Below are 24,365 nucleotides of genomic sequence, written 5' to 3'. Positions count from 1 at the left end.
TGGTCTGCTCAGCAGTTGCTGTAGAACAGAGGCCTGGGCCTGGGTGGGACCTGGCACATGGTGAGGGAGGAGGCCCACAGAAGCAAGCTTCTGCACCTCCTGGGATCTCACTTGTCTTATCAGATGATCAAAAATACCTCTACTTTCTCCTTCAATCAGTCAGTCCAGAAGCATTTATGGAGCACTTCTTATTTGCCAGGCACTGTGCTAGGCACACTGGGGGTACAAAGAGAGGCAAAAACTCAGTCTCTGCACTGGAAGACATGCTCACAGTCTGATGGAGGAGACAAGATGCAAACAACCATGTGCAGACAAGACTCACGCAGCAGCGTAAATGGGAGGTAAAATCAGAGAGAAGGGAGGGCTTTGTAAACCTGAAGGCCTGTGGAAATCCAGCTATTAATTCTGATGATCCCTCCTCCCCTCAGGCTGGAGGCCCCTGAAGGCCTCTGAGGCTGACCAAGAGGGAGTCCTACCCAGGACGGAGCAGATGGGGTGGGGAGAGAGAAAAAGGACACAAGAAAAGAAAAGAAATGGCCCGTGTAATGTGGGCAGCGGGAAGGGAAAGCCTATTGGATAAGAGAGGGAATGTGGCAGAGTGGAGAGGGAGCCAGGCTCAGAGTTCAGAAGATCTGGGTTCAAGTTTCCCTTCACACACATGCTGGCTCCATGTGTCCCCAAGACCCCCAGCCTCTCAGTGCCTCAGACACCTCCCTCTGAGAGTACGGTTAGCAGGGCATTGGTGGAGACATCACTGTCTAGTCCCTTCCAAAATATCCCCCCTCCTGTCTCCTAAATATTGGGTCCCAGGAGGCAGCACTGCCAGACAGGTCAAACTGCTGTGGCCTTGATTCTTTCTTCTGGAAAGAGATTTGAACCTCCCAGCCCTGAGTCCAGGCCTGGCCACAGCACTTGGATGAGGTTTCCTGAGGGGGCCTGAGCTGGGATGGACAGAATCAGGAAGAGGGGAGAGTTCCCAGGATTTCGAGGTGGCCCCTGTAGAGAGGAGCTAAGGGCACTGAACAGAGAAAGCCAGAGTGTGGGAGGGGCCTGGGGAAGGAGGGAGGGGGCCATATGAGGAGGCAAAGGGCACTGGGCAGAGGTGGCCTATGCAGGGAGGGACTTCTCTACTCTCAGCTCAGCAGAAAGAGCTCTTCACTGAGTCCCAGACTAGCCAAAGAATGCCAGAGAGGTTTGTACCTTGACAGTTGTTCATGGTGGCATTTGGGAATGTCCCCTCCCCAGAAGGAAGTGCATATCCAGGGCTACAGGTGCAGTGGTAACTTCCCTCCGTATTAACACAGTCTGCATTCTGACCACAAGAGATACGAATGGGTGGTGCACATTCATTAACATCTGCAAGATGAGAAGAAAAAAAAAGAAATGAAACACACACATACACATACATATTTGCACACGGCCCATGTGGGAATTTGTTTCATCCAACTACAGTATGCTATTTGTTCTAAGGAGGGTGGGAGGAGGAGGAAAGAAATGCATGAAAAAAGAAAGGGAAGAAAAGAAAAGATCAGTAAGGTGATGGAAGGGGGAGGGGCGAGCTCAGGGACAGTGTCAAGCCTCATCTCTGAATTCTGTCTGGGAGATTCTTGCTGCCATATAAATATAGACTATTCTTTTCAGGCCTCTGACAGTAAAGGAGAGAAAATATAGAGGATGGTAACTTGAAGAGGCCAAGAGAGGGATTTCTGAGGATGGGGGAGCTCTGAGGAGCTGATGGCTAAGGAGAGACTGAGGATTTGGAGGGGGAGGGTCAGGTCATGGTCTCTAGGGCCAGCTCCTGGAGAGAGGAGAGGGGATAAGATGGAGGGCACAAGTAAAGGGGCTAGGCTTGGCAAGGAAAAGAGATATCTCTTCCCCAGAAACAGAGGAATGGAAAAGGATGGATCTGGGAGGTCCAGGAGGTGAGAGAGCTTTGGAAAGGCAGCCTTGATCTTCTCAATAGAGTAGGAGGCCAGGTTCTCTGCTGAGACCCAAGGAGCGAGGGGGTCATGTCCATGAGAGTTTTATGGTTTCAGGGCAAGGTTTTGAACTGCCACAATGGAAGTATTACAGTGATTAAACTGCAGACAAATAAAAGGATTAGCCAAGTAGGATGTCCTGTAATCCCTGCTACCTGAGAGGGAGGCTGAGGTGGATCCCTTGAGCTCTGCAGTTCTGAGCTACAGGAAGGTTAAAGTCAATTGAGTGTCTACACTAAGTCCAGCCCCAATATAGTGAGTTCTTAGGAGAGGAGAGCTACCAATCTGCCTAAGGCTGGGAAAACTAGCCCAGGTTGGAAATGGAACTCGGGAAAAGTTCCCTGACAATCAATAGTGGGACTGGGCCAAGGAGTGGATGCTGCATTTCTAGGCTGGTGAGATTGGGAGAACAAAGAAGGAGGCAAGGAAGAAAAGAAGAAAGAAAAAAGAGAGAGAGGAAGAAAGAAAAGAAAGAGAAAAAAGAAGAAAGAAGGAAAAAAAAGAAAAAAGGAGGAAAAGAAAGAAGAAAAAGATTACTGTCTAGCAGGGAAGGCCCAATTAAAATTAGACAACAGGAATTTAATCCAGGATATAGGATCACATATTTAGAGCTGGAGGGACCACTCTGACCTCCTCCTTTTACAGAAAGGGAAAGGGAAGCCCATAGTGAGGAAGTGACTTATCCAGGTTCATACAGCCAGTAGATATCAAAGATGGGATTTGATTCTGACTCCAGAGCCAATGCTCTTCCCATTGGACCCCCTGGCCTCCCAGTGATAACATATCTTTCTTCAGCAGCTACTTACAACCTGCCTATGGATAGTAATTATAGTTATAGCTAGCATTTAGATAGTGCTTTAGGATTTACAAAGCGCTTTACCGATATTATCACACCTGATCCTCACAACAACCTGGGAGTTAGATTCTGTTATTATCCCCATTTTACAATTTATGAAATTGAGGCAGGCAGAGGTCAAGTGACTTGCCCAAGGTCATGCAGCGTCTGTTGTTGGATTTGAACTCAGATCTTTCTGACTCTTGGTCCAATGTTCTATCCACTGTGCCTGCTGGCTACCTCAAATCACAAGCTCTTTGAGCTTCATTTTCTTGGATTTGAAATGTTTCACTAGTGCTCAGGCAAGGATATTGTAGCAGAAAGAGAACTGTTCCTGGAGCCAGAAGACCTAGGTTCAAGTCCTGCCCCTGACGCATGTTGGCTGTGTGATCCTGGGAAAATCACAACTTCTCAGTGCTCTAAGCAGCTCTCTAAGACTATAAATGGCTATGTATTAAAAATGTATAAGAGCAAATTTTTTTTGTAGAGCAGGGAAACCCTGCTGAACCTCTTGCCTGGAGCAGACTGCCTCCTCAACCCTGCCTGTTAGGATCCTCTTCTGTTCAGTTCAATTCAACAAACACTAATTGAGTGCCTACTGTGTGCCAGGCACTGAGGACAAAACCAGAACAGTACTCCTGACCCCAAAGAGCTTACATTCTACTGGAATCCTCCCTGATCCCCTTCTCCTTGCCTCAGTTCAAAATAATCTCTCTCCCTGTTCAAATTTGTTTATACAGAGTTTTTGGCCTTTTTGGGGGTGGGGTAGGGGGGGATGGCCTGCCTATCACAGGCTACTTTGTATTCTAATTATTTGTGTCATAGCCTTTCAAGTCGACTGTAAGCTCCTTAAAGGCAGAATCTGTGGTATTCTTCTTTGTATCTCCTCAATACATAACCACTCAAAAGAATTTGACCTGACCATCCACATAGGAAAGACCAAGTGGATGAAGAATGTCTATTGCCCAGCTTATGACCTGGACAGACAGTACAGGTGGTAAATGAATTGGGCTCAAAATTAAGCAGAGAAGGATAGCAGGTAGAGTTCAAGAAATGGCCAACGTCCTTTAATGACCCCTAAAAAATAAAGGTCTATAGTTTAATACCAATATTCCATTGGTGTTACTTACAGTCTGACTGTGAGACATAGAACATAATCGAGGTCCAAACAGAGGGCGCTAGAGAGGCCCATGGGGGTGTGAGCCAATATAACCCATGAGGAGCTCCAAAGAACAGAAGGAAAATTGTCATCAGGGAAAAGCATGATGGAAAAAAGACAGTTGCGGTATTTGAGAGAGTGAAGGAAATCAGGGGAACTGGTCCAAGTGCTCAGTCAGAGTTACAGAAGGGTCATGGAGGAAGGCCCATTGGGTGGACTCCCTATGGCAAAGGGAAATCAGACAGCCTGAATAATAACAACAGACTCTGTTTCTGTGGCACCTTAAGGTTACAAAGCCTTACTTCACTACACCCTTGGGAGGTGGGCTAAGAGTTTTTAGATGAGCCCCTTGAGTCTCCGAGGGGGTCAGTGACTTGCCCATGGCCCCGAAGTAGGCAGGGCCAGTGCATCAGACCCAGAGGTCCTATTCTGAAGGTGACTGTTCTCCCCACCAAATGGACACGTGGCTGCCTCAGTGCTCACAGGGTTTCCAAGACTTCAGGAAATCTAGCTAGTGCTGCCCATATTCTGTTCCATAGAGCACTTGATTCCAAACTTCTTCCAGCTCAGAGGTTCCTGGTTCCAACCCAGCCCTATGCTCTGGACAGCAGCTCAAATTTTCCCTGGGTGGCTCTGCCCCAGTGCTCTTGGCTTTGACTTCTGGAGGAAGCTTCACTGCCTTCCCCACCCCCTCCCCATCCAGGGTTCTTGCCTTGGCTGGCTCACCTAGGGGGCCTCAGTTCATCCCCTGGGAGTCCCTGGGCTTCCTCCCTCTGGGGCTGATCTATACAGCCCTTACACTGGTTCTCACTTCTTTTGGCAAAGCCTGATTTACATGTGTCCACATAGCTTCCAATGGTATTCTCACAGATTCCATTTGATTCACAGACTGATTTGTTTTGACATTCACTTTTATCTCCAAAAGGAAGGGAGAGGGGGTGATTAGCAACCCTAGTCTGGACACAACAAAGACCTAGGTGAGGCTTCTAAACCCCCTGGCATTTCTTGCCCCTGAGACAACGATCCCAGTGACACTAATTTTCTTCTGTTCTCCTCTTTGGGTGAGATTGGCCCAAGCAACATCCTCCCTTCCCCCACCTTCCCCTTGCTCCTTTTTATTGTGACATCGTAGAGCTAGAAAGAAACCTAGAGGTCATGTAGTCCGACATCCATATGTTACAGGTGAGGAAACTGAGTCCCAGAGAGGTATAGAGACCTGGGCAAGGTATTAAGCGCCACAGGTGGGGTTTGAACCCCAACCTCGGACTACAGAGTCGGTACTGTTGCCACATTTCCACACGGGCTCTCAGTCACCATGTGACGTCCTCCACCAGCTACTTACTACATCCTAGTCTTACCTTGGCTAAGTCACAAGCTCTTTGGGATTCAGTCTCTTAGTTTTTTAATTTTTTTTATGCTCTTTTCTTTTAAAAAACAAAATAAACATGACTTCCACTTCCCAAGGATGGCCTCCCCTGCTCCCCCACCCTCACCCCACATCCTCACTTTGTAACAAACATATACAGCCAAGGAAAACAAAATGATGAATTGTGGCTTTCAGTTTCCTCTTCTGTCAAATGCATGAGTTGCACTAGATGCCCTCTCGGTCCCTTCCACAGCTGGATCTAAGATACTATTCTTAACCGGGCTTCATTTTTATTGTAAGAGTCATAAGCAGATATTTCTGAATAAGGCGAGAACACCACCCCCCCAAACACACACACACTTATTTATTCCACATTCTGCATTGGCAGAGAATGAAGCTAAGCTAGACCTGAGCTCCTCCTCATCTGTGGGCAAAGATGAAGGTCTCCATTTCAGGCGTCACTGGGTGCATTGACTTCTAATAACAGCCAGCATTCCCACTGCACCTACTGTGTACCAGACACTGCGTGAAGCACTTTGCACACATTAGCTCATTTGAGCCTAAGGACACCCTTGAGAGGTAGGTGCTATTATTAGCCTCAATTTAGAGTTGAGGAAACTGAGGTCAAGTGACTTGTCCAAGGTCACCTTGCTTTTAAGTGTCTGAGGCTGATATGAACTCAGGTCTTCCTGATTCCCAGACCAGCAGTACAGCCAATGTGCCACCTGAATGACTTTATCCAAAACCAGGCAAACATCCATTCTAAATGGCCTCTTCAGCCCTACATGGCCTCTATGGCTAGCTCCAGAGAAGGGAGAGGGCGAAGCCAGGCAGCTGGGACTAGGAGGAGTAGGAAGGGGCAGGAGGGTTTGTTTGTTCTTTTTTAATGTCTGGGATTTAGGAATAACAGTTGTGTAAAGCAGGAAAATCATTTTACCATAAGTGGGACACTCTGCTTCTCCATCTCACCCTGTCATTTGTTGTTGTTTTTCCTGTGTCTGACTTTTCATGACCCCATTTGGGGTTTTCTTGGCAAAGGTACAAGAATGGTTTGCCATTTCCCATCTCCAGCTCATTTTACAGATGAGGAAACTGAGGAAAACTGAGTTGAGTAACTTCCTAAGGTCACACAGCTAGTAAGTGTCTGAGGCCAGACTTGAACTCAGGAAGATGAGTCTTTAGTGACTTCAGGCACTATGGCGCCACCTAGCTGCAGAGTATTATTATGAGATTATCTTTATAAAGCACTTATCATGCCTATGTAAATGCTCATTCTCTTCCCTCTCCCTCCCTCCCCGCCCCTGTGTAGGGGGATGGGTGTTCCGTAAATCAGCAGTCTGAGACTCTGGTGTGGTAAGTGACTTATCCATGGTCTCATAGCAGAGAGTGCCAGTGGGTGCTGTCCCAAGGCCGCTGCTGCTGCCTCAACACCCACAGGCTCCATGGTGTCCAGTCGGCATTGCCCACATTCCGTTTCCTACAGTGCTTGGGCCCACGCTTCCTCTCTCAGATCAGAGGTTCCTGGTTTAGTTCTTTGTAGCTGATGCCCTGTCAGAGGCTCTCGACTGCAGCCCAAACTCCCTCTGGGTGGCTCTGCCCCAGCCCTCTTGGCTCTGACTTCAGGGGGAGGCATCACCTTCCCCAGACAAGCTGCGCCCTGCCTCATCCCCTGATCCTTGGCTGGCTCACCCAGGGGGCTTCTCACAGACACACGGAGGGGCTCAGTTCATCCCCTGGGAGTCCCTGGGCTGCCTCCCCCAGGGGCTTACCAATGCAGTCCTTAATCTGGTTCTTGTTGCTTTTGGCAAAGCCTGGCTTGCATTTGCATATATAGCTTCCGAGATTATTTATACAGAGCCCACGGGGTTCACAGATTAAGGGTTCGAGCTGACATTCATCCTCGTCTGTAAGAAGAAGGAAAAGAGGGTGAGGAACAACCCTAGTGTGGACACAACAGAGACCTGGGTGGGGCTTCTGGACACTGTCATCTCTTGCCACTCTCTAGCTCCTGAAGAGGATGGAACTGGTCTGGATAGAAACATGCCAAGCCCCTGGAGCCTCCAGAGCTTTCTGCTAAGTCTCTGTTTCCCTCCTTGACGTGGGCCTCCTGAAGCAAAGATCTCAGTGACACCTGTTTCCTTCATTTAGGTAAAATTGACCCAGGAAGCAGACTTCTCTTTTATTACAGGTTCCTGGAACTAGGCAACTAGGTGGTACCATGGAATCAGTAAGCCTCATCTTCATGAGTTCAAATCCAGCCTCAGCTACATACTAGCTATGTGACCCTGAGCAAGTCACTTAAACCTGTTTGCCTCAGTTTCCTTGTCTGTCAAACTGGCTGGAGAAGGAAATGGTAAACCACTCCAGCATCTCTGCCAAGAAAACCCCAAAGGGGGTCACAAAGAGTCAGACATGACTGAAATGACTCAACAAAAAGAGCTGGTAGAGAAATTAGTGACCCCTAGATGGGGAGGCCCCATCTCGTGTCTGGCCATTCCACCCAATTTCTGCCCCATTGATTGATACCATCCCCTTTGCCTTGGACAGATTCTAATTACACAAACAAACTAGGAAATCCAGGGAGAGAATGAATGTCGTTCAGTGAAGCCATCTTCTGGCTCTGTGTGAGGGCAGGGAGTGGATGCTGGGAGCAGGAAAGACAAGGCCCTCCATGGATCTTCTCAGCCCCTCCTCCCTGGGGCAATGGGACATGTAAGCATCTATCTCCCTGTGATGCTGCTTCAAGATGTGACCCAGAGATTCCTGCCGGCCCTCAATAAACCACCTGGTCATTAAGCTGATCTCCCAAAGCATCTGTTAATAATATAAGGTCATTATATATATATACAGAGAGAATTAAATAGAATTTATAAGAATACAAGTCATTCCCCAATTGATAAATAGTCAAAGGATATAAACAGGCAGCTCTCAAAGAAGTCAAAGCCATCTATAGTCATATGAAAAAATGCTCTAAATCACTATTGATCAGAGAAATGCAAACCAAAACAACTCTGAGGTACCACATCACACCTATCAGATTGGCCAACATGACAAAACAGGAAAATGATAAATGTTGGAGAAGACATGGGAAAATTAGAACACTAATGCATTGTTGGTGGAGTTGTGAAATGATCTAACCATTCTGGAGAGCAATTTAGAACTATGCCCAAAGGGCTACAAACACAGGCATATCCTTTGACCCAGCAATAGCACTTCTAGGGCTATATCCCAAAGAGATCATAAAAATGGGAAAAGGACCCACGTGTACAAAAATATTCATAGCAGCTCTTTATGTGGTGGTAAAGAATTAGAAATTAAGGGAACGCCCATCAATTGGGGAATGGCTGAACAAGTTGTAATGGAATACCATTGTGCTATAAGAAATGATAAGCAAGTAGACTTCAGAAAAACCTGGAAAGACTTGTATGGACTGATACTGAGTGAAGTGGGCACAACCAGGAGAGTGTCGTATACAGTAACAGCCACTTTGTGAGATGACTAACATTCATAGACTTAGCCCTTCTCAGCAATGCAAGAATCTAAGACATCTCCAAAGGTCTCATGATGGAAAATGCTATCCACATCCAGAGAAAGAACTAAGGAGTTTGAATGCAGATCGAAGCACACTATTTGCTATTTTTTCTTCAGTTTTGTTTTGTTTCCTCTTTCTGGTGGTTCCTCTTATTGGTTCTAATTCTTCCTTACAACATCACTAATGTGAAAATATGTTTAATAAGAATGTATATGTAGAACCTATATCAGATTGTGTGCCATCTTGGGGAGGGGGGGAGGGGACAGGGAGAAAAATTTCAAACTCAAAAGCTTCTGGAAGTGATTGTTGACAAATCAAAATAAATTAATTAAAAAATAAAACAAATAATATAAGGTCATCTGGTTCCTGATCTGTACAGGGACAGGGATTGGATGAGAGTTGGTCATGGCCTGTGCTTTCATCTGAGACGGAATTTCTAGTTTCTTTGTTGTCTCCCCTAAAGGCTGTTGTCAGGGGAAAGGCCTGCATAAGACCTTCACAGCTCCTTTCCAAAGTCAACTTCCAGTACATTTCCTCCAAGAAATGGACTAATTTTATTTCTCATCCCTGAACGTCTATATTGGTTGGAACGAGAAATATGGCAGAAGGAAATCAGAGGAGGGGGGGCTGGTCTTCTCAACAGCTGCTTGGCCTTGGCTGGGGACATGGCACACTGTGAAGGAGGCAGACGTCTGCACCTCCTGGGACCTCACTTTCCTCATCAGAGGATCAAAAATACATCTACTTTCTCCCTCAGTCAGTCAGTCAGTACAGAAGCATTTACAGAGCACTTCTGATTTGCCAGGCACTGTGTTAGGCACACTGGGGGTACAGAGATAGGGAAAAACTCAGTCTCTGCACTGGAAGATGTGCTCACAGTCTGATGGAGGAGACAAGATGCAAACAACCATGTGCAGACAAGACTCACGCAGCGTAAATGGGAGGTAAAATCAGAGAGAAGGGTGGGCTTTGTAAACCTGAAGGGCTGTGGAAATCCAGCTATTGATTCTGATGATCTCTCCTCCCATCAGGCTGGAGGCCCCTGTTGGTCTCTGAGGCTGAGCCAAGAGGGAGTCCTACCCAGGATGGAGCAGATGGGGTGGGGAGAGAAAGAAAGGACACAAGAAGAGAAATAAAATGGCCCATGTAATGGGGGCAGGGGGAAGGGAAAGCCTATTGGATAAGAGAGGAAAAGTGGCAGAGTGGAGAGAGAGGTAGGCTCAGAGTTCAGAAGATCTGGGTTCAAGTTTCCCCTCAGAATGCTGGCTCCATGAGTCTCCAAGGCCCCCAGCCTCTCAGTGCCTCAGACACCTCCCTCTGAGAGTACAGTTAGCAGGGCATTGGTGGAGACATCACTGTCTAGTCCCCTCCAAAATATCCCTCTTCCTTCTGTCTCCTAAATATTAGGTCCCAGGAGGCAGCACTGTCAGGGAGGTCAGACTCCTGTGGCCTCAATTCCTTCTTCTGGGTAATAGCCTAGAAAGAGATTTGAACCTCCCAGCCTCCCAAGGCCTGGCCACAGCACTTGGATGAGGTTTCCTGAGGGGGCCTGAGCTGGGATGGACAGAATCAGGAAGAGGGGAAAATTTCCAGGATTTAGAGGTGGCCCCTGTAGTGAGGGCTAAGGGCACTGATCAGAGAGAGGCAGAGTGAGGGAGGGGCCTGAGGAAGGAGAGAAGGGGACATATGAGGAGGCAAAGGGCCCTGGGCAGAGGTGGTCCATGCAGGGAGGGACTTCTCTTTCTCAGCTCAGCAGAAAGAGCTCTTCACTGAGTCCCAGGCTAGCCAAAGAATGCCAGAGAGGTTTGTACCTTGACAGTTGTTCATGGTGGCATTTGGGAATGTCTCCTTCCCAGAAGGAAGTGCATATCCAGGGTTACAGGCGCAGTGGTAACCTCCATTTGTATTAACACAGTCTGCATTCTGACCACAAGAGATATTCATGGATGGTGCACATTCATTGACATCTGCAAGATGAGAAAAAAAATGAAACACACACACACACACACACATATTTGCACACGGCCCATGTGGAAATTTGTTTCATCCAACTACAGGTTTTTACCTTGACAGTTGTTCATGGTGGCATTTCGGAATGTCTCCTCCCCAGAAGGAAATGCATATCCAGGGACACAGGTGCAGTGGTAACTTCCATCTGTATTAACACAGTCTGCATCCTTACCACAAAAGATACTTACGGGTGATACACATTCATTAACATCTGGAGAAGAAAACAAGAAAACAAACATACATTTTTGCAAATAGCCAGTGTAGGAATTTATTTTATCTGACTATAATATACTATTTGTTACTGATGTTTCTTTTTCTTTTTCTATTCCAAGGGTGGTGGGAGGAAGAGGAAAGAAATGCTTTTTTTTTTAAGGCAATTGGGAGTAAGTGACTTGCCCAGGGTCACACAGCTAGTAAGTGTCAAGTGTTTGGTTTGAGGCCAGATTTGAAGTCAGGTCCTCCTGACTCCAGGGTAGGTGCTCTATCCACTGCGCCACCTAGCTACCTCAGAAATGCTTATTGATTGGAGAAAAAGAAAAGGGAAGAAAAGAAAAGATCAGTAAGGAAAGGGGTAGGCTCAGGCACAGTGTCAAACCCATAGCAGGTAAGTGACTTGTCCAGGTTCACACAGCCAATAAGTCTCAAAGATGGGATTTGATTCTCCCTCCTCTGACTACAGAGACAGTGCTCTTCCCATTGGCACCCCCCGGCCTCCCAGTGAAAACGTGACTTTCTTCAGCAGCTGCTTACAACTTGCCTAGGGATAACAACTGTAATTATAGCATTTAGATCGTGGAGTTTATAAAGTACTTTACAAATATTATCTCACTTGATCCTCACAACAACCTGGGAGTTAGGTGCTGTTATTGTCCCCATTTTATAGTTTATGAAACTGAGGCAGGCAGAAGTGAAGTGACTTGCTCCCGGTCATGTACCTGAGGTTGGATTTGAACTCAAGTCTTTCTGACGCTGAGTGCAATGCTCTAGGTACCACACTCACTAGCTACCTCAAATCACCAGTTCTTTCAGCTTCATTTTCTTTGGATTTTAAATGTTTTACCAGTGCTCTTAGAGAGGCAACAATATCATAGTGGACAGAGCTGGCTTGGAGCCAGAAGGTCCAGGTTCAAGTGCTGCCTCTGACTCATGTTGGCTGTGCGATCTTAACCTCTTAGTGCTCTAAGCAACTCTTTAAGACCATAAGAGGCTGTTTCTTAAAAATTTTAAAGAGTAAGTATTTTTTTTGGAGTGGGAAAATCAATCTGCTATGATCTGTGGTTGGGAAACTCTGCTTCTCCTTCTCATCCTGTCATCCCCTGCCTCTCTACCTTTACCCAGGCTGTACTTCCTGCCTGGAGCACACTGCTTCCTCGTCTCTTACTGTTAGGATCCTCTTCTGTTCCACTCGATTCAGCAAACATTAACTGAGTGCCTAATGTATGCCAAGCACCAAAGGCAAAACCAAAACAAAATCCTGTCCTCAAAGAGCTTACATTCTACTGGAATCCTCCATGATTCCCTCCCCCTGTTCAAAGGAATCTCTCTCCCTGTTCCCATTTGCCCATACACAGTTTTTGGCTTTTGGAGGGATAGGGACCCTATCAGTCTACTTTGTATTCTACTTATTTGTGTCCTATCCTTTCTAATAAGCTCCTTGAAGGCAGGGTCTGTGGCATTCTTCTTTGTTTCTCCCCAATCCATCACCACTCAAAAGAATTTGGCCTGACCACCCACACAGGAAAGACTAAGTGGATGAAGCATGTCTATGGCCCAGATTATGACCTGCAGGTACATGGAAATCCTAGAGAGCTTGTCCATTGGTATGTGTCTCTGGGACAGACACTACAAATGGACAATGAGTTGGGTCTAGAATGAAGCAGGAGGAAGAGAGAAGGCTGGATCGCCTTCAGGAGACTGTAAGCCTCCTTTAAGGATCTCAGTCTTTCCCCCTGAACAAAAGCCCACATTTTATAAACTAACATTCTACCAGTGTTGCGGTTTGGCTGTGAGACATGAACACAAGAATCTCTGAAGAATTTAAAATGTGTATCAGATACAGAGAAATGGAGACTTGCACAGTAGGGCGGGGAAAAGGAATAGGCATTTATACAGCACCTGCTATGTTCCAAGTACTTTTACAAATATCATCTCATTTGATCCTTATAACTACCCTTTGAGGCAGGTGCTATTATGGTCCCCATTTTACAGTTCAGTAAATGGAGGTAAACAGAGGTGAAGTGACTTGTCCAAGGTCACACAACTACTAAGCTTCAAAAGACACAGGTGAACAGCCAGAACACTCCATGAGTCTCCTCCTTTTCAGGAGAAAGTGAGGAAGGCCTCAGGCACCTTGGGGGGAACTGCAAGTCTGTGTGTGTCAAACTCAAGGACAGGACTCGGACAAGAGAGTCATCCAGGGTGGGAAGGCGTGCAAGGGTTGTGAGCTGCTTTATTGGAGGGAATATCCAAACTGATGACATCACAGATGCATTGGAGTTACCTCCTCAATCACCAAGCACAGCGGCCATTTGCTGATGGGGAAACCGAGGCATTGAAGTGACTGAGATGACCAGAACAAGTTAACGGGCCAGCAGTATGAGATCCTAGCCTCACGGGTTCCTGGCTGCCACCGAGGCCCACCAGCATCCTGACCCCATCACCACCAGGCCACTCTTCTGCTGCTGCTTCTCTTTCCCTCTTGCCTTCTCCCCCTGTCTCCTGCCTCCTCCACTTCCCTTCTCTACAAAAAGCAGCCACTTGGCAGGGTTCCTTGCACCTCCCTCCCCCTCACTCAGCTGCTCTCTCCTTCTGGTTCCCAACTCTTGGACTAATGTGGGTAAAGCCTCTTTACCATCACAGATCTCCAGAGGGTCATTGAAGTATTTCTGCCCACTCCAAGTAGCAAATCCATCATTACAGGTGCAGTGGGTCCCGTTGATACAAGTGGCATGCTGGGGACACCGACATTGAGAACCTAGCCAGAGGAATAAAACTGATAGTCAGAACCCTGATTTCTGGAACGCTCTCAGGTTTATATAGTACATCTGCCACAACATTACTGTAAGGTATGAAACACTGTGAATATTACCCCCATTTTACAGATGAGGAAACTGACAGCTGATGCTCTTATGGGAGTAGCCCTTGTTATATTCTGTTAGCTTCATCTCTATACCTGGTTGGGGGTTTGGGGAGTCCATAGCTTAGGAGGTCAGCTAACTGGCTAACCTGTGAACCTGGCAGATAAGGGAAGGAGGCCAACAATAGCTTCTTTTTTCTCATCATTTAGTTGGGGTAAGGAGGAAGTAGTGAGGCTAATAACAATTTTTGAAAAGATAACACATTTCCACCACACCTTAAAGCTTATCAGGTGTTTTCCTTACAACTCTGTGAGGTCCATGGCACAAGTATCATCACCTCCATTTTACAGATCAGGAGGCTGAGGCCCGGGATTGCTCAGGACCACCCAGCTAGCCAGTAACAGAGTAGGGATTTGATCTCGAGTGAGGATGGCGGCATTGGAGGGGGGATATAGCCAAGGGACTTGAGTGGGGTTTGCTGAGTTGTAGAGGCAGCCTCTCTCTATGCCCCACTCCCCAGATCAGGCCTCTCTCTTCCCTGGCTGGGCTTCCCTCAGTCTCCAGCTGTGAATGGGGTGGGCTCCAAGCATACTCACCTTTGGAGCTCTGGGCTGCAGCAGTTTCCAAAAGGACCAAGACACAGAGGCCTGAAATAGAGGAGGGGTGGGAATATAGGACCTTAGTGACCATCTGATCCAATGCCTTTGTTTTACAGATAAGGAAACTGAGGCCCTGGGAAGTCTTACGATGTTCTTGGTCTAGGTCAGACAGTTAGTTAGGAGTACAGGGATTCAAACCCAGGTCCTCTGACTCTAAAGAAAAAAAGGAATAAAGGCCCAGGCTTGTCACGTCTCTGGAGGCCTGGGATCATCAGCAAACGGGCCTTCCTCAGGCTTGGATCAGATGGCTTCCTCTTTCAAGAACTCACTTTCCCCATCTGTAGAAAGAAGGGGCTGGGCCAGATCAATTGTAAGGTCCCTACTGGCATGATTCTAGGACCTGGTTTGCCCCTGTCCTGTGGGCACTTAGGAGCCATTATAGGATTTAGAGTCAGAAGGGACCTTGGAGATAATCTAGTCGAAACTTTACTTTTAATAGTTTGGGCAACTAAGCCCAGAGAGAAGGGAAGTGACTTGCCCAAGGTCACACAGATAATAGGTGGCAGAGTCAGGATTCAAACCCAGGTCTTCTGCCTCCAAACCTAGGGCTCTTTCCTTTACAGCATTCTGTCTCACTAGAGATTTAAGAGTCTAATCAATCAATTAATAAAGATTTCTTAAGTACCTACTATGTGCCAGGCATTGTGCCAGGCACTGGGGATACAAAAAGAGACAAAAGACAGTCCCTGCCCTCAAGGAGCTTACAATTTAATGCAAAAAAGCAGCAGCCAAATTCCATTGGAAAGATGCCTGGACGGGTAACCAGGAGACCTGGGTTCAAAGTAAGGAGAAATTGAAGGGGAGGGAAAGCATTCTAGGCAGTACAGTGGGGAAAAAAGACCCTGCAATGGGAGTCAGGATACTGGATTTGAGTCCTACCTCCAAAGCTTTAGCTGGGCCACCTAGGGCAACTCATTTCCCCTCTCTGGGCCTCAGTTGCCCCTTCTGGGCAATGGGTAGCCTCCACATCCCGGTTCCACATCTGGTTGGGTCCCTCAGAGCCCCGGTTCAAACAAACAATCTCTTTAATAAAAGGACCTTCAAATACCCCCAGGAAAGAGTGTCTGAAGAAGAAATAAGTGAGTTCCAGCAAGGAGTTTCCCTGGCACAGGAGTCATCTGCCACCCTCCAAAAACCTGCTTTTAAGCTCTTCTTGTCCAAAGGTCCACAGGTGGGTTCCAGATCCAATGTACCTGCCCCAAGTCTGTACCACAACGTCCTTGTCTGCAGTAGTTCTGGGGGTTGACCAACCCACCTAATTCCACCAAATGCTGCCCCACAAAAAGGGGGTGGCTAAGCTGATCTCAACAGTCCTTTGGTAAGTGCTCACCCTGTGCCCAGCACCCTGCTGTCCAACGGGAAAACAGAAAGAAAAGTAACGTCATCCCTGTGCTCAAGGGGCTGATGTTCTAACAGCGCTCTCTGACTCTCTGTGATGGGGCATTTGACAATGCATTTCTCCATTGGTTGTTGTTGTTGAGTTGTGTCTGACTCTCCATGACCCATTTAGGGCTTTGGCAGAGATAGTGGACTGGTTTGCCATTTCCTTCTCTGGCTTATTTTACAGATGAGGAAACTGAGGCAAACAAGTAAGTGTCTGAGGCTGGATTTGAACTCAGGTCTTCCCGACTCCAGGCCCAGTGCTCTCTCCACTGGGTCACCTGCTTCCCCAGTGGGCCACTGGCAAACAAGGATCATCAGGGTAGTTGCTGAAACTAAAATCTACTGTAGACTAAATGAATCTAACGCTAAGGGAAAATGTTGGGGAAGGGAAGAATTGGTTGTATGGGGAGAGGGAGAGGTAGCTGGAGTGCCCGCTCTTTTTTCTCTACCTTCCCTCCTATTTCTCCCCAAAGACGGCACCCTTCTGAACCCTCCTTCTGTCTCACCACCTCCATTTACCGGGGGGTCCTTCGGAAATCTCTTCCCCTGCTACAACCTCAGTTTCCTCACTCATAATTTTAGGGGGTTGGACTGGATGACCTCTAAGAGCCTTCCCATCTCTAATTCCTACAATCTGGTGAAGCTCAGAGTTCTTGTCAACACCACTGCTCCACAGTGTTCTGGATCCTGAGCTGGAAAAGATCTCCAAAGTCATCTGTTCCAACCTCCTCACTTTAGAAATCAGGAAACTGAGGCCATAGAGGGGAAGTGACTTGTTTGAGGTTACACTGGTGGAAAGCCACAGAGCCAAGATTTCAACAAAGTTTTTCCAGCTCCAGATCCAGTTTCCTTCCTTCCTTCCTTCCTTCCTTCCTTCCTTCCTTCCTTCCTTCCTTCCTTCCTTCCTTCCTTCCTTCCTTCCTTCTTTCCTTCCTTCCTTCCTCCCTCCTTCCTTCCTTCCTTCTCTTTCTTTCATTCTCTCTCTCTTTCTCTCATTCTCTTTCCTTCATTCTCTCTCTCTTTCTCTCATTCTCTTTCCTTCATTCTCTCTTTCTTTCATTCTCTCTTTCCTTCATTCTCTCTCTCTTTCTTTCATTCTCTCTTTCCTTCATTCTCTCTCTCTTTCTTTCATTCTCTTTCTCTCTCTCTCTCTCTTTTCTCTCTCTCTTTTCTCTCTCTCTCTTTTCTCTCTCTCTTTTCTCTCTCTCTCCTTTCTTTCTTTCTTTCTTTCTTTCTTTTTTCTTTCTTTCTTTCTTTCTTTCTTTCTTTCTTTCTTTCTTTCTTTCTTTCTTTCTTTCTTTCTTTCTTTCTTTCTTTCTTTCTTTCTTTCTTTCTTTCTTTCTTTCTTTCCCCAAGGAAAGTACTGTCTGCTGGGAAGAAGGGGCCAGGTGGTATTGAACTGGCTACCAGGAGGAGGGGAGTAGGTGATGGGAAGTGATGTGAGCTCAGGTCCAAGTGGGACCCATTCTTCTGTCTGGCTGCTCACTCATGAGTCAGAAGACCTGGATCCCACGTTGTTTGAATTAAGGAGATGATTTTGACTTGATTGAGTTGATTGAGGCCCTGTTTCTATCTTTATTTCTAGGCCAGGGGGCAGGGGGGGGTTGTCTCTTTGCCCCAGGAATCTTCTACCTCCTATCCCAGAATATGTCTCTTAGAAGTAGAACAGTACAGGTGAAAGATCCCTAGAGTCTTAAGGACTTTGAATCTTGGGTTTGAATCTTGACTTTGCCAGTTCCTGCCTGTGTACCTGTATTGAGGCAGCTAGGTGGAACCACCTAGCTAGACAGAGGCCTGGAGTCAAGAGGACCTATGTTCAAATCTGGCTCAGATATTTACTAGCTGTGTGACCCTGGATGAGTCACTTAACCCTGTTTGCCTCAGTTTCCTCATCTGTAAAATGGGGGATTTGGACCAGACAGTGGACTTTCATAGCTCTTGAGTCTCCTGTTATCTTTTTCCTGAGTTTCATTAATATCTAAATCCTTAGGCTGGAATCTGAAGAGGAGGATGGGGTATGTGGATGGGGTGGACAGAGGGAGGTTGGGGTAGATAGACAGATGAAATATTCTGTTCTAGGGAGAATATCCCATCTGAAAGTTGAATGGAATTCCTCCAAGGATTGTGGGCTCCCTGCCATTGGGGACAGTTTTTAAGCAAGGGGTTGGATGCACCCTAGTTGTGGATTCTCATCCAGACTTGGTTAATCCAGGGCCCCGCTGAGGTCTCTTGGAGCTCTGAGATTCTGTAAGTCTGCCAAGGGAGGGCTGATCTGAAGTGCAGAATGAATCTATAGTGTGGAGAGGGCCCCCGACTGTCAGGCAGGCAGAAGGAGAGAAAGGGACAGCCTGAGGGACTGGATCAGTGGGAGGGGGTCATGGTGATATGGCAGAGGGGAGGGCAGGCACTGAGTCATTTCCTGGACAGAATGGAATGGCTGAGTCACCCTGGGACACTCTCAGCTTGAGCCCCTGATGGGTTTCAGGCTCGAAGGGGAATTCTGGAGCCAGAGCTTCAGAGCCAGGAGGGCTGCAGCAGAGCTGGAAGCCTCCAGGGTGGGTGGTAGGCAGAGGGAGACCTAGGGCAGGGTGACATCAGGGGAAAAGCACTGGCTTTAAAGTTGGAGAACCTGGGTTCAAATGTCAGCTCTGCTACTTCCTGGTTGTGTGACCTTGGGCAAGTCAGTTCCCTTTTCTGGGCCTCAGTTTTCTCCTTTGTAAGGTGAGAGCATTGGCTTCAATGATCTCTATGGGCCCTTCCAGCTCTAAAGTTATTCTAGGACCACTAGGCTTTCTTGGTAAGGCTGACCCTGTCTCCTAGGCATCTGTCTAAAGCTGAGGAGGTGGGGAGAAGGACTTGGGATGAAGCTGGGCTCCTGGGTCCTTACCTTCCACCCCCCAACACTACCACTATGCACATACATCCCCTACAATACAGTGCTGACCAGCCCTGGGGCTCCCTCTCCCTAGTCTGGCTCCTGGGGATGGCCAAATGGTGGAAATCACCCAGCCCTCCTTCTGTTGTCCACTGCCCCCACCCCCAGCCTTGGCAGTTCCAGCACATCTGGTGGAGGCCCCAACCTGGGCCTTTCCCTTTCTCTGTCTGGTGGGGAGGGTAAAGGAGGAGGCAGGGCCAAGACCTTGGGGGAAGGAGGGAGGAGTGGTGATGCTGGCAGAGGTCATTTTGGGGGTGGATGGGAAAGGAAGGATAGAAGCTGGTATGCCCCAGATTCTATGTCCTCAACCCCCACATCAGCTCTGAATGACCCTCCACTCTCCATCTGGAAAAGGAGTTGGAAACTCCACAAACAGAAGCCAGGACAGGAGCCGATCCCTGGCTCCCAGTGTTTCCACCCATGGCATCTGGTATACTTTTCCTCCCAGCAGGCGGGAAAACCTACTGCTTCTCTCCCCCACCCCCATGTCTGGCTGTCTGGGGCTGGAGCGGCCTCTTGGGCCTATTAAAGCCCCATCGATTGCTCTGCCCCCATCGCCACCTCCACCTCCAGGGCCAGGGCACCATGTATGGGCCTCAGTCATCATTGGGGAAAATGTCACTTCACATGCTCTCTGTTTCTGTCTCTCTGTCTGTCTTTCTCTCTCTGCCTCTGTCTCTCTGTCTCACTCTATCTCTGTCTTTCTGTCTTTCTCTCTCATCTTTCTTCTGAGGATCTTAGAGTACTTTACAAATTCACATCTTCTAAGAGGGAAGCAGCGTTGTGTGATGGAGACAGTATTATACTAGCAGTTTGGAGATCTGAGTTCTAGACCCAAGTCTCTGTTCCTCTCTACCTGTGTGACCTGATTCTGATTCCAGCATCACAGAAGTTCTGAGTTGGTAAGGGATTGCAAAAGTCATCTCTTCTCCCTACCTGTAATTCCTGCTGCTGAGGGAGGTTAAGGCTAGTTGGTCACTTGGTTTCAGAAGTTCTGAGCCATAGTGGGGCTAAAGCTGATCAGGCGTCCACACTAAGTCTGGCACAAATACGTCAGGTCCCCAGGCTGCCCAAGGAGAGCGAACTTCCCCAGGCCAGAAAATGGAACAATTAAAGCAGCTGTGCCATTTGGTAGCGAGATTGGGCTGTGAGGGGCCACTGTACTTGTGTAACCTGGGCAAGACAGAGATGAGACAGAGAGAAAGAGAAAGAGACAGACAGAGAGAGAGAAAGAGACAGAGAGAGAGAGAGAGAGAGAGAGAGAGAGAGAGAGAGAGAGAGAGAGAGAGAGACAGAGACAGAGACAGAGAGAGAGAGACAGAGAGAGAGAGAGACAGAGAGAGAGAGACAGAAACAGAGAGACAGAGAGAGAGAGACAGAGAGACAGAGAGAGAGAGAGGAAGGAAGAAAAAAGGAAAGAAAGAAAGAGTAGGGAGGGATGAAGGAAAGTATTCTACCTAGTGCCAGCAGCAAATCATTTATCCACTCTGGGTTTCAGTTTCCATCTCTGCAAAATGGGGACAATACTCCCTGTTCTGTTTACTTCACTTGGCTATTAAGGGATAAAATGAACAATGCATATAAAACACTTTGCCCATTTGTAAAATATGAGGGTTGGATGGTCCCTTCCAACTCCAGCAGTCTATCAATCTAAAGGAGAAAGAGTTCTGAGCTTCCAGTGACATGTGCCAACCACATTGACTCTCCCTCCTGGCCCTGGTCCCAGAGAGATCACAATAATAACAATAGTCAGTATTTCTGAAGAACTTTGAGGTTTACAAATTGCTTTACAAATATTTCATTTGATTCTCACAACAACAACCTTGGAAGGTAGGTGGTATTATTATCCCATTTTATAGATGGAGAAATGGAGGCAAATAGAGATTAAGTGACTTACTCAGGGTCACACAGCTAGTTAAGCATCTTATTCTGGATTTGAATTCAGGTCTTCTCCTGAGTCTGGACTTAGTGCTGTATCCACTGAACTACCTATTTACCTCATAGAATGTGTGAGGTAGAAGAGTCACTAGGGGTCACATGGTCCTCCAAATGAAAACTGAAAAACTGAGACCCAGAGAGAGATTTGAACCTGGAGCCTCTGACTTGAATTCCTGGACTGGTTTTCATCTAGCCCACAAAGCCGAGAACAGAACCTAAGTGCCACAGGTGGTGGGGGGGGAGGGGAGGGCTATGGAGAAGAAGAGAAGGTGGGTCTCCGTGGTTGGAGCCGCCTCAGTCTGCACCAAAAACTACTGTTCTTTCACTCACTTTGTTTTCTCTGTTCCTAGGGAACCAGAGATGACCCACATCATGGTTCTTATGGGGTGGGGCTCAGGAGATAGAAGGAAGGGGGAAGTCAAGAAGCCACAATGTGGTGAAGGCCAATGACTTGGGAAGCCCAGGGCTGCACACATAACAGTCTACACTCTCTGGTTTCTAGGGTGTTTGACAAAGCACTTTCCTTAACGCAAGAGTAGGCAGGACTGTCATTTTTGTACCCATCTTGCACATGAGGAACTTGAAGCTCAGTGAGATGGTGACACAGAAGAGCCAGCAGTTGAGAGCAGTTTCCTCTCACTTTGTCAAGGGCTCTTTTCCCTCTGTCACATTAGCTCCATGGATGGGGGCTGACCACTGATGGGATTTAGAGCTGGAAAGGTCATAAAGAGGTCCTCTAGGCACAGCGTTCCCTCATTTTACAGAGGAAGAAACGGAGGCCTGAAAGGGGAAAGAACTTTCCTAAGGCCATCTGACTAGTATGTAACAAGTTAGGATTTGAATCGAGGACCTCTAAGCACAAATCCATTACTCTTTTGCTTGCATCATGCACTCCAGCCACAGGGCTGTTTGGGTCAGGGGCGCTTGAACTAAACTGGGGAAATCACAATTTGACCCATAAACTTCTTCGTACCTGTTCAGCTCCAATCCCTCCCCCCATCCCAGGGGCACCTTGGGGAAAAGCCAAGTAGAATAACTCCTGGGTTTGGGGATTTCCATGGGTATCCTCCTCCTCCCTCCCCGTGAATGTCAGCAATCCCCAGCGTGAGAGGGTAAGAAACCAGAGGTGATCTCCATGATAGGGGTCGTGGGCACTGCAGTATCTACACCATTCCTCATCAGCCTGGCCAAAAGAACCTCACTGGCTGGTCCTACCGTAGGGTGTGGCCCAGCTAGCACCTGCTCCTCATGATTTCCTCCTCTGAACTGACTGCTGGCAGGTGCTCTTTGCATTCAGTGTTACAGGGCTTGGCAGGGCAGAGGCCAAAGGCAAGAGGCCAGGTGCTAGTTGGAGGATAAGGGGCCGAGGCTGGAAGATAGGGGAATAGAGGTTAAAGGACAGAGGGTGACAGATGGAGAGATGGAGGTTGGAGGACAGAGGGAGGCAAAAGGGGGGAAGGACAGGATAGAGGAGGAGAACAAAAGGTGGCACACAGGGAGGAGGGGATAGAGTGGTGCGGGGGGGGCAGATAGAGGCGAGAGATAAGGTGGCAGACAGGGATGGAAGCTGGAGTGACAGATGGGGGGGGGAAATGGAGGCTAGAGGACAGTACAGATGGTGGAGGACTTGGGGGTCAGAAGGCAAAAGGCTGTAGCCATGGGCCAGACGACAGAAAAGGGGGAACCCCACCCAGAAGCTCCAGCCTCCCCATGTGCCTTGGACTATCAGCCCCCCACCTCCCTTCCTGGTGGGACCCAAGGACAGCCAGGAGCTGAAGTCTCACCCAGAAAGAGGCCTCGGGGCAGGGCTGGCATGACTGGGCCACCGCCTGGGAGGGGAAGGGGCAGGAGTGGTCTCTTGCTAGCTCCCAGAGGCTGGACCTGGATGTTCTCGGTGGCGGCGGCGGCAGCAGCAGCAGCAACTGGAAGAGTGGGAGTGAGCGATATGAGGGGCAGGGCTTTCGCTGGCTGAGCCTTTATTTGGGGGCGGCTGCTAGGCAGGGCCTTCCTCTGGCCTTGTCCAATGAGGCCAGCCTCAGGAGGGAATGAAACTCCCAGAAACCCAGCTACTCACCCAGCCCAGCCCAGCCCAGGAGTATGCCCTCATAAACTGACAGAAACAGCACATGGCACCACATAGCACACACACAAGTGCACACAGGCACATACCTACACATGCATGCACACACATGCACACACACGAGGCATCGAAGGGCCCACACAGGGACATGTAGATGAATGCTGGACAGCACACACACACATACACACACACACACCACAGGGACAACACACAGGAAAGCACACACATAGTCATAACAGAAATGTTGAAGGACATACAGATTTATTCACACTGGACAGCATGCCCAAGGGACACACAACACAATCATATGCAGACAGAGAGACAAACACAGGACATCCAGCACACAGGGCAGCCCACACAGTACAAAGATTCGAGGGATCACACACACCCAGGGATACACACAGTCACAGACCCAGGAGATTGCCTATACTTACAAGTGGCTAGCACACCCAGGGAAAACACATTCAAATCCCAGAGGCACCTGAGACTGTGCGCACGCGCGCGCGCACACACACACATACACACACACACACATCCAGTAAAGCCTTCATACAACCCACAAGGGGACCCACAACAAACAAAGACTTGTGAGTTGGGTATCACCTACAAAGACAAAATGAATAGGGCACAGTCCCAAGCAGAGAGAGAAATAGGACACACACATTCACAACACAGGAGTACACACACACAGCAGCAGCAGCACATGCAACACAAAGACACAAAATGCCACAAACCCAGACACTGGACAGCACAGACGTATAAACAGGACACTGCCACAGACAGACAGATAAACACAGGACATGTCCTCCCAAACAGAGACAAGCACAGGCCCCACCCATGGAAGAATGCCCATGAAAACACACAAGCAAGGATAGAGATGACATATACATTTAAGACTTGTGTTTTCCTCCAACAATTAAACACATGGAGAGACACCCAGCTGCTTCCAGGGAGTTCGTACCTTTGTGTGTTTGCTGATACTTCCTCATGAATCATTAGTGAATGTCCATATGTAGATGTCGGTTGTAGAGCAAACCTCTGACAATCTATGTCAGAGGCAATGTGGATGGTAGTTGGAGAGCTGACCCTGAAGCCAGGGCGATACAGAGTCAGGTCCAGAAACCTACTGACTCTGGGACTGGCCAAGTCATCCAATCTCTTGTACTCCAGACAACTCTTTTCAAAAGAAAATATTGGTACAGGAAGTTTCCTCACAAGGGAATCCCCTGTTCCAATGAAATCACAGCTCCAGTCTCCTCTATTAATATTTAAACCAGAAAGAGAAGAAGGATGTTAGAAGAGGGTCAAAGAAAGGGTTTCTCAGATCCAGGAAGAAGTATTTATAGTGATTGTGTGTGTGTGTGTGTGTGTGTGTGTGTGAGAGAGAGAGAGAGAGAGAGAGAGAGAGAGAG

General features: G+C 47.9%; 1 protein-coding gene across 4 annotated transcripts in view; it reads right to left on the bottom strand.

Annotated features, from left to right (window-relative positions):
* Nucleotides 1-24,268, bottom strand: part of ADGRE5 (adhesion G protein-coupled receptor E5) — a 36,078-nt gene extending 11,810 nt beyond the window's left edge. Inside the window, exons 1-9 of one of the 4 annotated variants that reach the window (XM_020979922.2) lie at nt 23,915-24,241; nt 22,658-22,795; nt 15,323-15,388; nt 14,555-14,605; nt 13,733-13,855; nt 10,937-11,092; nt 10,683-10,838; nt 7,109-7,243; nt 1,201-1,356 (exon numbers count right to left, since the gene is read on the bottom strand). In XM_020979922.2, coding sequence (XP_020835581.1) covers nt 1,201-1,356; nt 7,109-7,243; nt 10,683-10,838; nt 10,937-11,092; nt 13,733-13,855; nt 14,555-14,605; nt 15,323-15,388; nt 22,658-22,795; nt 23,915-23,942 — 1,009 coding nt within the window. In that variant the 5' untranslated portion in view covers nt 23,943-24,241. Of the gene's footprint in view, nt 1-1,200; nt 1,357-7,108; nt 7,244-10,682; nt 10,839-10,936; nt 11,093-13,732; nt 13,856-14,554; nt 14,606-15,322; nt 15,389-22,657; nt 22,796-23,914 lie in introns of all 4 variants that reach the window. The other 3 variants (XM_078153952.1, XM_020979924.2, XM_020979923.2) reach the window with 3 other exon arrangements.
* Between the last annotated feature and the right edge of the window lie 97 nt (nt 24,269-24,365).

The sequence above is a fragment of the Phascolarctos cinereus genome, unplaced genomic scaffold (assembly GCF_003287225.1).
Source record: "Phascolarctos cinereus isolate Bilbo 61053 unplaced genomic scaffold, phaCin_HiC Scaffold_4;HRSCAF=312, whole genome shotgun sequence".
Classification (NCBI taxonomy): Eukaryota; Metazoa; Chordata; class Mammalia; order Diprotodontia; family Phascolarctidae; genus Phascolarctos; species Phascolarctos cinereus.
This window is presented reverse-complemented; position numbering and strand designations above follow the sequence as displayed.